The 12,152-nt window shown below is 44.9% G+C and overlaps 1 protein-coding gene across 6 annotated transcripts in view; it reads left to right on the top strand.

Annotated features, from left to right (window-relative positions):
- The window catches only part of Znf10 (zinc finger protein 10), a 45,302-nt gene that overhangs the window by 12,472 nt on the left and 20,678 nt on the right, over positions 1–12,152 (top strand). For all 6 annotated transcript variants that reach the window (XR_006851970.2, XM_046445888.2, XM_046445884.2 and 3 more), the window contains exons 3-6: positions 1,398–1,512; positions 2,391–2,523; positions 8,005–8,159; positions 8,878–8,955. Coding sequence is in view for 5 of the 6 variants with exons in the window: in XM_046445888.2 (XP_046301844.1) it covers positions 8,923–8,955 (33 nt within the window). In the remaining variant the exon portion in view is untranslated. The remainder of the gene's footprint in view (positions 1–1,397; positions 1,513–2,390; positions 2,524–8,004; positions 8,160–8,877; positions 8,956–12,152) is intronic.

The raw sequence follows: 12,152 nt of genomic DNA, 5'->3' as shown, positions 1-12,152 counted from the left end.
GATTAAATTCAGTTCTCAACAAAATCTAACTGGAAATTTTAAAAAGAACTCCCATGCTCATTTTTCCTCCTTGATATCTTCTTGCCTCATAAAATGATAATGAAAGTGGTCCATTCCTTTTTTTTTTTTACAATTTTACTAGAAAAACATTCTGTTAAAGGAGAACTAAGCCTAGAAATGGTGGTTTTCATCAAGTAATTTAAGCACTAAAGCATTTTGGGTTTTAAAACTTAAATGAAATGTCACACTGTTCCTGTTCTGCAGACAATGCGCTTACTGTGGTGCTCTTTCTAGCATCTCTCCTGTCAGCCAGGGCTCTTCCTTCTCTCTTTCTTGTCTGTAGGCTTTGACTTGGAACAAACATTCAAGACAGCGTTTTTGCTCCTCTCTGCACAGTCCCTCTCTGCTGCTGCATCCTAACCTTTCCTGTTCTAGAGACTGGGGCAGGTTGAAAAGTTGTCAGCGCCCAGAATGTAGGCTCTGTGAAGCTGAATGACAAGTAATTTGGTTGGAGCTATGTTGTGCAACTGCTGGCACCGCAGTGGGTGACTTGCTGAGCCTTTGCTGGCTTTGAGAAGGCAAAGTAATGTGGTAGGCAAAGTAATGGCTCCCCAAAGATGTCCCCAGAACCTGAATTTTAAGTGGTGAAAAAGAATTGTGATTCAAAAGGACTTTAAGATGGGAACAATTACCCTGGATTATTCTGATGGGCCTGGGCTAATCACAGGAGTCCTGAAGAGGGAAGCCAAAGGTACAGCTGGAGGGTGTGACTTGCACAAAGGCACAGAGCTGGGTGGCTGCTGGTAGTTGTTGCTGGTAGCGTGGTGGAGGAACTGGTGCCTCTGGCAGCTGGCAGGGGCAGGAAGTGGATTTTCCCCAGGAGGCTCAGGAGGAGCAGCGCTACCCACACACTAATGTACACCAGAGCTGTTAGGTAGTAAGTGTGTGCTCTTTTTAGCCACAGGGTGGTGGTTGGTTAATATAGCCTTTTGTCCTTATATGAGTTTCCTGTGCAAAGGTTGGCCCCCTTGTCTTCTGGCTCCGTCCTTTGACGATGATTCAGAAGAAAAACAGAATGATTATAAATTAAATTAGCAAAAAGTTTTTGCTGAGGGGGGCAGTACTAGGGATTGAATCCAGAGCCTCACACATGCTAGGCAAGTGCTCTGTCAAATAGCTGCATCCATAGTCCTTTTGAAAATTTTTAAGGCAGGTTCACCTTGAACTTGTGATCCTCCTGCCCCAACCTCCTGAATCACTGAGATCACAGATGTATGCCACTGTGCCTGGCTTCAATACTTTTTTTGGTGACTACATCTGGTTGAAAATGTAGGCTTTGTTATAATATTTACATCCAAATGTTGAAGATTTGTCATGTTTGTCTCCTGTTATGCCAGATTCGTGGGACCCCAATAGACCTCCAGGAGCCGAATCCAATGCAAGCACACAAGGGTCTTTATTGCAAGCTCTAGCCTGGACTCACAACCGTTCCCGATGCAGCGGTCTTAGGGAGTGAGTCCTGGTCCTTTGTTCAGTGAGATTTTATAGGTTTTGGGGGATACTCTTTGCATCAAACATCATACAGCAAATCATTCCATACCGTGGGAAAATCAAACAATAACTCTTAACATTGATTAGCATATTCACTGGCAGGAACAAGTTGGGTAGGGGTGATTGGCTAGTACAAGAGGGGGGTTCGTTTGAACTGATTGATTTAGGCCACGAGGGGTGTACGTGCTAAATTACATGTTTCCCAACATGTTATCAACCACCATAAACTATTTGGGGGTCATCTGGCATTCCAGGTATTTCCCTGTCTTATGCTGATTGAAGGTTGCTAGGAGGGTTGCATGGGTCCTCACCTAGCCTAACTGAGTCAGGGACACCTGGCTCCGCAGACCTCTCCTGTTATTTACAGACAAACAACTCAGCAGGGTGGGTATGTACTCTCGAGTGCTCTGTGGGTTTTTCCAAGGACAAGGGTCACGCCCCCTTCCTTAGGACAGGCCTTGAGGTAGAAGCTGCTGTTATGTATTTATTTTTAAAAAATGGAGTCACATTAGTTTCTCACTCTTAGAAGATTTTACCTTCTGGAGGTGGTGGGTATAAAAATATCTCTCTGAAAATTTAGAGGTCCTCTGTAGAATGGTATTTACTGTGATGATTCAGCATGAGACCTTTCCTTGTGTCATTTCCGGTCTCACTTAAAAAGAGCCCACTGGCTAGGAAGCCCTCAGGCACTCATGTGAGCTTCTCAAATGCCTTTGGTCTTTGCTTTTGCTGGGGACTTGTCCTTTGCCTTTCATGGGTGTGTATTGTCTTACTGGGAAGATTTTTGGATTCCAGAGCATCAGGATTGCCTCTCATCTTTGTTTTGTTTCCTACACCAGTGACCAAATAAGAAGATGGGCTGGAGTTCTCTGCTGTGACCCAGGAAAGGGGGACTGCTCCCCAAAGGCCAAGACTCATTATGCTACTGCAGCCAGAACAAGAGAAGTATTGCTGGATGTAGGCAAATAGAAGGTTTGGAACAGCTTTCTTCTATGGGTTGTTTTTCTGGGACTTTCTTACATGAGTGGAGCCTTCCTTATAGGTGACATTCTCACCCTGGGGGCTCTGCACATTCCTCCACTGCTGTGCCTCAATCTTCCTCTCATCATCCCAGCAACATAGTATGTGAAACCTCAAACTCTAAAATCCTTCCTCCTGCCTGTCGCCTGTTATTTTCCTGTTCGTGTCACGTCTGAGTCTCCCGATTCTGTTCTTAGAGGTTCTTAGAGGTTTGTCTCAAGTCTGTCAGCTCCTTCCCCGATGCTGGTGTTTGTGCCCAGAGAAGGTTGTATTATGATCAGACACCTCTCACACTGGGCATCGTGTCCTTGCTCCTGGCTGTGCCAAGCCTGCGTGGTTCATCCTGTCATGTGCGTTTTCCTTTGCCTGGCAGTGAGCTTGCCAGAGATCACAGCCAGGTAGCCGGATGTGACCCGCACACTCTCCACAGCCTCAGCTTGCCATTTCCAGCTGTTTTTGTTGCTCCACTGCAGTGTGGCCCAGGCTGTCACCTTCCTCAGAGCTCATAGCCAGTGCCATCTCTCTCATCCACAGCTTACAGCTTTTCATTCTATGTAATGTTTTTATGGAACTGTCAAAAGCCGTCTATCCCGACTTCCTGGCATATACAAGGACTCACTCTCCTCCTCTGCAGGCCTGCTTTCTCATCAGAGCTTTGTATCCCATCCCCTCCTCCTCCCCGTGCCAGCCCCCTTGTCTGTCACGCCTTCCTGCCTGCATACACTCACGTCCGCTTGATTGACCCCATTACCTCTTCCAGTGCTACCATTTCTCTTCTTTTGCCATTTCCGTACTTCTCATTCCTATCATGGGAACAGTGTATTGAAACTGCTTTCCCCAAATCTTTAGTGAACCCTTATCCAACTGATCTAATATATTTCCACCCTTGATTTATCCAACTCTATTTTGATCCTACCCTCCTTGAAATTCCCCCTTCTGTATCTTCTCATTGTCAAAGTTCTTCTCTATGGGCTTCGCTTCTCTTTCTCCTTTGCTTTCTGCGTGTTGATTTCTCCATAGTTTAATCATGGCCCTTCAGTGTATTCTTTGGGTTGTCTTTCGTTGTGTGCCGTATTTTCAGCCTGTGTCTTGGTCCCTTAGCAGGTGTCATGTGAGTGATGCTGTCGGGCTGTTGGTGGGGACATGTGACTGCCCTTAGGCTCCCCTCTCCATTGGTCTGCTTCATCTGAGTCTTAAAGCAGAAGTCCACAGTTACTTTTGAATCCTGACAAAAGGCCACAGAGGTGGGGGTCTGTTGCCAGGCAACTTGAGTACACATTATAGAAGAGAAACATGGCAGGCAGACATCACATCAGGGTATATCACATTCAAGTGACCCTCCTAGATGTGCCTTCTCTGTGGCCCACGCCCTGCGTTGCAAACCAGTCTCTCCATTCCTGTAGCACCTCTTCCTTCTGATGCACTGTTCTCAACTTGGACCTGCAGCAGCCATGAGCCGATCCTCACCCAACAGCTATCATTGTTCAGGACATACTCATCTCCCAGAACTTTCTGCTCCCCATGTCCCTGTTGTGGCCCTCATTCATGTTCCCGTTTTCTGAGTAACTGTCAGCCTCCTGCCTGGCTTCTTTGCGGCCTTTGTATTTTCTTCTGATCCTTCATTTAACCACCTCTAATATAACATTTATATATATATATATATATATATTTTTTTTTTTTTTGGTTGTAGTAGGGCACAATGTCTTTATTTTATTTATTTTTATGTGGTGCTGAGGATCGAACCCAGCGCTTTCCACGTGCTAGATGAGCGCTGTACCACTGAGCCACAACCCTAGCCCCTCTGGTATAGCATTTAAAAAAATATTTTTAAAATTATCATTGAACCTTTATTTATTCATATGTGGTGCTGGGAATCAAACCCAGTGCCTCACACATGCTAGGCAAGTGTCCTACCATGGAGCCCCAGCCCTGGTACAGCATTTTTAAGACACAAATCTGATGTTTCCTGGCTGATAACACCTAGGGAGGAGTCCACACTTCTGAGAATTGCCTTTTTGGGCCCTGGCCTGGCTGGGCCTGGCTGTGTACACTGCCTGCTGTCTCTACTGCTGTTGGCCACCTGCACTGGATGCACCAGCAGCCTCACACAACGTCTTCTGGGTCGGCCTTTCTTCATGCTATCTGCCAATCTTTACCTGTCAAGCCACTCTGAGACCCAGACCAGGTTTTGTGCAGGCTCCACATCCTTGGTTGCTTCTCACATTGTGAAAAGTGAAATCCATGAGGGAGGGTGGGTCTGGAACCCCTAGGATGGACCTACTGTGTTGTGAGCACTTGGGGCATCATCAGATGTGAAGGAATACAGGAGCCACATGGGCTTATTCCACTTCTTGGGCCTGCTGACGGTGGCTCTTTCAAAGGAGCCTGTGCTCTGATAATACCCACCCAGAGTTTACACAGCACCCACTCTCGCATCTGAGTCTTCATCTAGTGTGTTCACTGCCTTTATCATCATCTACAAGTTGTGACTGATCCTTACTCACATTGCTGGGCAAAGTGTTCAGGACCAGGTACAGTGAGACCTGTAGCCTAATATCAGACCTCTTCCTTGGACAGCTGGCTGTGTGTTCATGTTGCTGCTTGTCTTAGCAGCTGTGGGGGCAAAGAGGAAGAAGCACTAGATTTACCTGGAGAAATGAGGTTGTGGCGCAGAAAGGATTGGTTGTATGACCTTGCAGGGTGGATAGGGTTTGTCAAGAGTCAAGGAAGGGAAGGACACTGCTGGCAGAGGAACAGTGCAACAGAGTGAATGGGGAGGTCTGCAGAGGTCCTCCTTGAGTGTCCAACAAGCACAGGTCATTACATGCATTGGAGAACACTGCCTGAGCCAGGGAAAGGGTCATCTAAGGGGCCAGAGGGATAGTACCTGAAGTTTACACAGGCCGGAAGGAGGGGAAGACTACTTCCTAGCGTACCAGGGCCTATCAGGAAGGTCTTGCTGCAGTCGTGGGAAATATTCAGCACTATGCTAACTACTGCTGACTCCTCCTAGCAGATTGTAAAGTAAGACTCAGAAAGATCAAGCTCTTTCCAAAAAAACTGCATCCTAAAACAACACTCAAGATTTATATTGCATGTAATGCAATAAAATCCACAACATCTGCCATCCAAAGATTACAAAGCACGCAAAGAGGAGAACGTGGCCCTTAATTAGGACAGTAATAAGGTGACACTGACCTAGATTGACACAGACACTGGAATCAGCAGAGGAGGGCAATGCAACTGTTAGAGTCATTTCATACTGTCAAGAAGGTCATAGAAGCCAGTGATGCACCTGTATCCCCGCTACTCGAGGCTCAGGCAGGAAAATCACAAGCTTGAGGCCACCCATAGCCACTTAGCAAGACCCTGTCTCAAGGGCTGGGAAAGTTAGCTCAGTGGCAGAAGTGCCTGGTTTCAGTGACTTTTATATATTTACTGTTTTTTTTTTGTTGTTGTTGTTCTAGAGAGTACACCTTCATATTTTAAAAAAACCAAGACAAATCAAAAAACCACACTAAAGAGAAATAGGAGGTATAAAAGAAGAACTACATCGAGAATCTAGAGAGAAAAATCTATATTATCTAAAAGGAAAATACAGTGGATTAACAACACATCAGACTTGTAGGAGAAATGATTGATGAGTTTAAAGGCCTGGCAATAAAGCTGTCCAAAGTGAAATGCAGAAAGAAAAGGAAGCCGAAAGAAAAAAAGGAATGCTTTATTGAGCTGTGGACAACGGCCGCTTGCCCACTGTGTGAACATGTATGTGCCCCACAAGCAGGTTTTAGTCAATGACGGCGAAAAATAGGACAGTGTGATACAATGGAGCTGGAAAACGGCTGTTGTCTAATGATAGGACAACCTAGTGCCACTGTGGTGGCAACACAGTGCACCTCTTGGAGACACAGCAGGTGGGCTGGGGGTGACTTGGGGGCAGAGCACTTGCCTTCCTTTTGCAAGGCCCCACACTGTGTTTGACCCCAGCACCATACACACAGGTAGCATGTGCATGTGTACAGTGCATGAGACTTGGTAATAAATGACCTTGCTAAGTATGGATTTGCTGTTCTTTTTAATTGTTATTTTAGAGAGTATACCTTCTTGTAAAGGTGAAGAATATAAGGCATGCTAGGCTAAGCTGGCAGCAGCTTTACACATAGGTTTGCTTAGGTGTTGTCTATGATGGTCACACAGTAACAAGATCACCTAACATGCAGTTCTCAGAACAGATCCCTGTTGATAAGTGATAATGTGGGCTGTGGTCATTATACTGAAGGAGAGGAGAGTAAGGAAGAAAAACATGAACAGCTCCTCGGGAGGCTGAAGTAGGATCCCAAGTTTGAGGCCAGCCTGGGTAACTTAGCAACACTGCATCTCAAAAAAATAAAGATGGGCTTGGGGAGGCTGAGGCAGGAGGATCACAAGTTGGAGGCCAGTCTCAGCAATTTTGTGAGACCCTGTCTCAAAATAAAAAAGCGCTGGAGATGTGGCTCTGTGGTTTAAGTGCACCAGATTCAGTCCTGGGGATGTAATTTGGTGGTAGAGTTCTTAACCTAGCACGTTCTTAGTGAATTCTATCTCCAGTACTGAAAAAAGGAAACAACAACAAAAAATCTAAACAACACTAGAAGACCCTGAGTATACTCTCAAAGAAATTGAAAAGGGGAACTTGGATTGATACTTGTCTGCCAGTGTCCATTGAAGCATTATTCACAATAACTGAAAGTTGTAAACAGCCCAGCGTCCATCAGCAAATGAATGGGTTAATGTGGAATGTGTAACAGAGTAGTATTCGGTCAATAAAAAGGAATGAGGTTCTTTTTTATAAATAGTATTGGGGATTGACCCAGGAGTGCTGTACCACTGAGCTACATGCCAGCCCTTTTTACTTTTTGAGACAGATGTCACTAAGATGCCCACGCTGGTCCTGAACTTGTGATCCTCTAGCCTCAGCCTCCTGAGTTGTTGGGATAACGGGTGTGGCTCCTGTGCCTGGCAGAAATGGAGTTCTGATACATGCTGCAATATGGCGAGCTTTGAAAACTTCATGCTAAATGAAATAAATTGGACAAAATGGCAAACATTGTTGGATTCCACTTTCATGAACTATCTAGAATGGCAAATTTGTAGATAAAGGTTGTAAGGGGCCATGAAGAGGGAGGATGGGGAGCTACTGCCCGACAGATTGGAGTTTCTGTTTTGAGTGATGAAAAGCTGTGGAGTTAGTGGTGATGGCTGTACAACATCGTGGGTGTAACGCCACTGAATTGTGTGCTGGAACACAGCTACAGTGGCAAATTGTCATCTGTATTTTACCGCGATTTTTAAAATTATGTAATATACCAAAAGTCATTGAATTGAAAACTTTAAATGAGTGAATTATATTGTATAGGAGTTGCATCTCAATAAAGCTATTTAAAAAAACCAAAGGTACAGTAAAGACGTCACAGCAATTGCTGCGAGAATTTACAACCACAAGATCCCTTACCACGAATGTTGAAGAGCATCTTCAGGGAGAAGGACGTTAGAGCAGATGGGGAGCTGGCTCTGTGCGGAGGAGTGAACAGCCTGGTGATGGTAAATAGGTATGTGTGTGATGTTCTCCTTAATGTTTAAGTCCCTCGAGGAAGAAGTTGACCATGTGGGTTTCTTGTTACTGTGTAACAAGTACCAGGTGCCTGGCACCTTCACACAGCACTCTGCTCACAGTTCTGCAGGCCAGCAGCTCAACGTGGCAGTGTCCTCTACTCAGGGTTGCCAGAGGCCTAGCTCAGGGGCCTGCAGGGCCAAGTGCTCCTCTGGAGGCTGTGGCAAGGTTGCCAGAGGCCTAGTTCAGGGGTCTACAGGACCAAGTACTCCTCTGGAGGCTGTGGCAGGGTTCATTTTCTTGTCCCTCCTCCATGAAGGCTGTGGGCCGGATGCTGCCCTTGGCTCCCTGGAGCCTGCACTCCTGGCCATGCTGCACTTCCCTCCAGGTGCTTCAGGCCTCTGCTTCCTTCTGTGACCAGCAGGAGGGAACTTGTTTCTTATTTCTAAAGTGCGAATGTTAGGTCAGTTTATTTATTGCTTTTTTACCTCAAAAGAGGATCTGTAGTGGTAGGTAGAACCATCCAGTCCCGAATTAGTCTTAGCATGGTACTCCAGAGGTTAAGGGGTCCCTTTTATGTAACCCCGTCTGTAATCTTGTGAAGTTTCAGGCATTGTGTGTTATTTTTCTGTGTGGTGGGTCTTTGACACCTTTGCACAGTTAAAGAGTCAGCAACCTTGTCTCATGTTTCTCTTTTCCCCAACTTGGGTTTTCAGGACTCTCCTGTTGCTCAGGAAAGTGTTGCCAAGAACAAGGAGGGCATGGAGGCTGCATTACTGCCTGCCTGGTCCCAGGTATGTTGGGCTGCTTTCCTTGTTGCCCAGTTGGGAACCCCTCTATACCAAGGTTCTGATGCCCTGTGCCCAGGGGCGTAGGAGTTTGCATCCAGGAGACCAGGAGTGTTTTGTCTCCTTTGTAGATGTAGGTTTGTTTCCTTTAATACAAAACAAACACAAGTGGAACAGCTGGGCTGGAGCTGGACCCAGTTGGTGGAATGCTCTTTCATCCACACCAGTCATTAAACCCACAGAAGAAGTAGAGTGTTGGTGCCTTACACAGGCTTCCTTGGTCCTGGCTGTTCTGGTGTGATGCTGGTTGTGTGAATTCATCCGTGGGGATCTCCTGTTTGAAGGATCTCAGGGCAGCACAGGTAATTATCAAAGAGAGAAAACTCCACCAAGGCACAGCACAGAGTGCTCAGGGGGATGCACCATCTAGGAGCAGAGCAGCCTGGTTGCATCCTTTATGTGGGCGTAGACAGGTGATCTGGGGAGCAGTCAGGAGCAGAACAGATGTTCCTTGCCCAGTAAATGCTCTGGGCAGGAGTTTGGTGTATGCATAGAACACAAGGAGATTTAAATAATTTTAAGGTTCAGGAGAAAACTTGCTGAAATGACATTCACACCAAGACATTAAGAATGATTTATGGGGCTGGATCTGTGGCTCAGTGGCAGAGCACTTACCTAGCATGTGTGAGGCACTGGGTTTGATCCTCAGCACCACATAAAAATAAACAAAATAAAGGCATTCTGTCCATTTACAACTACAAAAAAAAAGTCATTTATGATTATCCGCCTAAGCGTGAAGGAAGTGAAGGAAGTGGATTTGTGAGTACCGAGAGTTTTGAGAAAGCATGGCCTGTTTGAAGAACTCTGAGGGGAGAGTGGGCAGTGTGGACCTTGTGCCTGTCGCTGCAGGCCCTCAGGAAAGGCCTGGCAGAACAGACACAGGTCAGTAACTGGCAAGCTGATTGAGCTGAGGGGCTTGCATGTCAATTGTGCTACTGAGAATGAGAAGCTAGGCTGTGTTGCTGAAAAGTGAGTTAATAAGAAATCACTATGGCTTTATCTTTTCCCCTCCCCCTCCCTCCCTCCCTCCCTCCCTCCCTCCCTCCCTCTCTCACTCTCTCTCTTTTGGTACTGGGGATTGAACTCAGGGGTACTAGACTACTGAACCACATTCCCAGCCCTGTTTTGAATTTTATTTAGAGGCGGGGTCTCACTAAGTTGCTTAACACCTTGCTTTTGCTGAGGCTGGCTTTGAACTCATGATCCTCCTGCTTTAGAGCCCCCAAGCCACTGGGATTACAGGTGTGTGCCACCGTGCCTGGCTTTCCCTCGCTTATTATGGAAATTTCCACAGATATACAATAGTAGAAAAAGTAGTTTGATACATCAGAGAAGAAGGGCATAAACATTGTTTTTATATTCTCTATTGAAGGACATTTAGGTTAATTCCAGTTTGGAGCAGCTTTCAATAAAGCCCTTTACCGGTTTTTATACATTCGCATGTAGGTTTTGGTGTAAGCCTGTTTTCATTCTCCTAGTATTTAGCCAAGAGAATGGCAGGTTAGGTATTCCCAGAGGCCCTGTGTTGACTTGTTCTCTGGCTTGGTGTGTTGGGGGCAGTTGCACTTTTAAGAGGAGGAGCCTGTAGGCCTGTAGGTCCCTAGGCATTGGGGTAGCCCCTCTCAGGGAATTGTGGGCCTCTGTCTCTGGCCCTCTCTTCCTTGCACTTACCTGGCCATAATGTGAATAGGTCCCTACTGCCACAGACTCCTGCTACAATGCATGGTGCTGCCCCAGGGCCAACTGGCATGGCCTAAGACCTCCAGAAGTGGGAGCCCAAACAAACCTTTTTGTTGTTGATTACCCATGTATTCTGTTAGAGTGACAGCCAGATGACATCGGCTATGTGGTGCAAGTAACTTTAACTTGAGGAAATGTGAGCAGCATTTTCCCAAAGTGAGGCATTTTCCATTCCACAGTGGAGAGCAGCAGTCACTCTACATCCTCACCGGTGTTTGGTTTGAAACTTTACCCTTCCTAATAGGTGTCTGCTGTCTTGCTATGGTTTTAGTTTCCATTTCCCTAATGAATTAAGACCTTGGGCATTTAAAAAAAAATTTTTTTAGTTGTCAATGGACCTTTATTTTATTTATTGATACGTGGTGCTGAGAATCGAACTCAGTGCCTCACACATGCTAGGCAAGTGGTCTGCCACTGAGCCACAACCCTTGGTCATCTTTTCATATGAGTATTTACCATTTTTGGTGAAAAGTTTTAGTTTTTTCTGCTCAGTTTTTAACTAGTCTGTTTACTTACTGTTGAGTTTTTACAAAATATATATATATTTTTAGTTACAGATGGACACAATATCTTTATTTTTATTTATTTACTTTTACATGGTGTTGATTGAACCCAGGGCCTCATGCATGTGAGGCAAGTGCTCTACCACTGAGCTACATCCCCAGCCCCTACTGTTGAGTTTAAAAAGAAATTTTCTTTTTTTTTTACTTGTAGATGGACACAACACATTTATTTTATTTATTTATTTTTATGTGGTGCTAAGGATCGAGCCCAGTGCCTCATATGTGCTAGGTGAGCGCTCTACCACTGAGCCCCAGCCCCAGCCCCTGACTGTTGATATTAATGTGCTTGAATTTAAATGTGTCGTTGTGTTTTCTGCATATTCCCCATCCCACCCCCATGCTGCCTTTACATGGGTGTTTTTTAGTATTTCATTTTAATTTATATTTTGACTCTTTAACATTGCATTTTTGTGTTTTTAAAGGGTTGTTGTAGAGAATAGAATGTACATACCTAATCTTTTATAATCTAGACTTAATTTTTTTACCGCTTCAACTAAAATCTGGAAGCCTTTTAAACACATGCATCCCTTGATTTTCCTCCCTTTGAGTTCATATTGCGTGTGTGTGCATGTGTGTTTGTGTCCTTACTTATGTTGAAAAACCCCACCGGAAAATGTTGCAGCTTTGCTTTCAACTACCATATATATACTTTTTTATAATTATAAGTTTAATGTTTTTAAAATAGTTTTTAAACCAGTACATAAAACTTTTACATGTTAATTGGTATCATATAATATTCAATTCACATATATATTGTGTAATGTTTAAGTGATCTTAAACATATTTATCTTCTGAAACACTTATAATTTCTTTATAGTGAAAACTTTGAAAATCCTTTCT

Source organism: Marmota monax, unplaced genomic scaffold (assembly GCF_021218885.2).
Source record: "Marmota monax isolate L192 unplaced genomic scaffold, Marmota_monax_Labrador192_F-V1.1 WCK01_AAM20220418_F8-fsc00200, whole genome shotgun sequence".
Classification (NCBI taxonomy): domain Eukaryota; kingdom Metazoa; phylum Chordata; class Mammalia; order Rodentia; family Sciuridae; genus Marmota; species Marmota monax.
The sequence above is the reverse complement of the archived record's forward strand: the minus strand, read 5'-3'. Positions and strand labels throughout refer to the sequence as shown.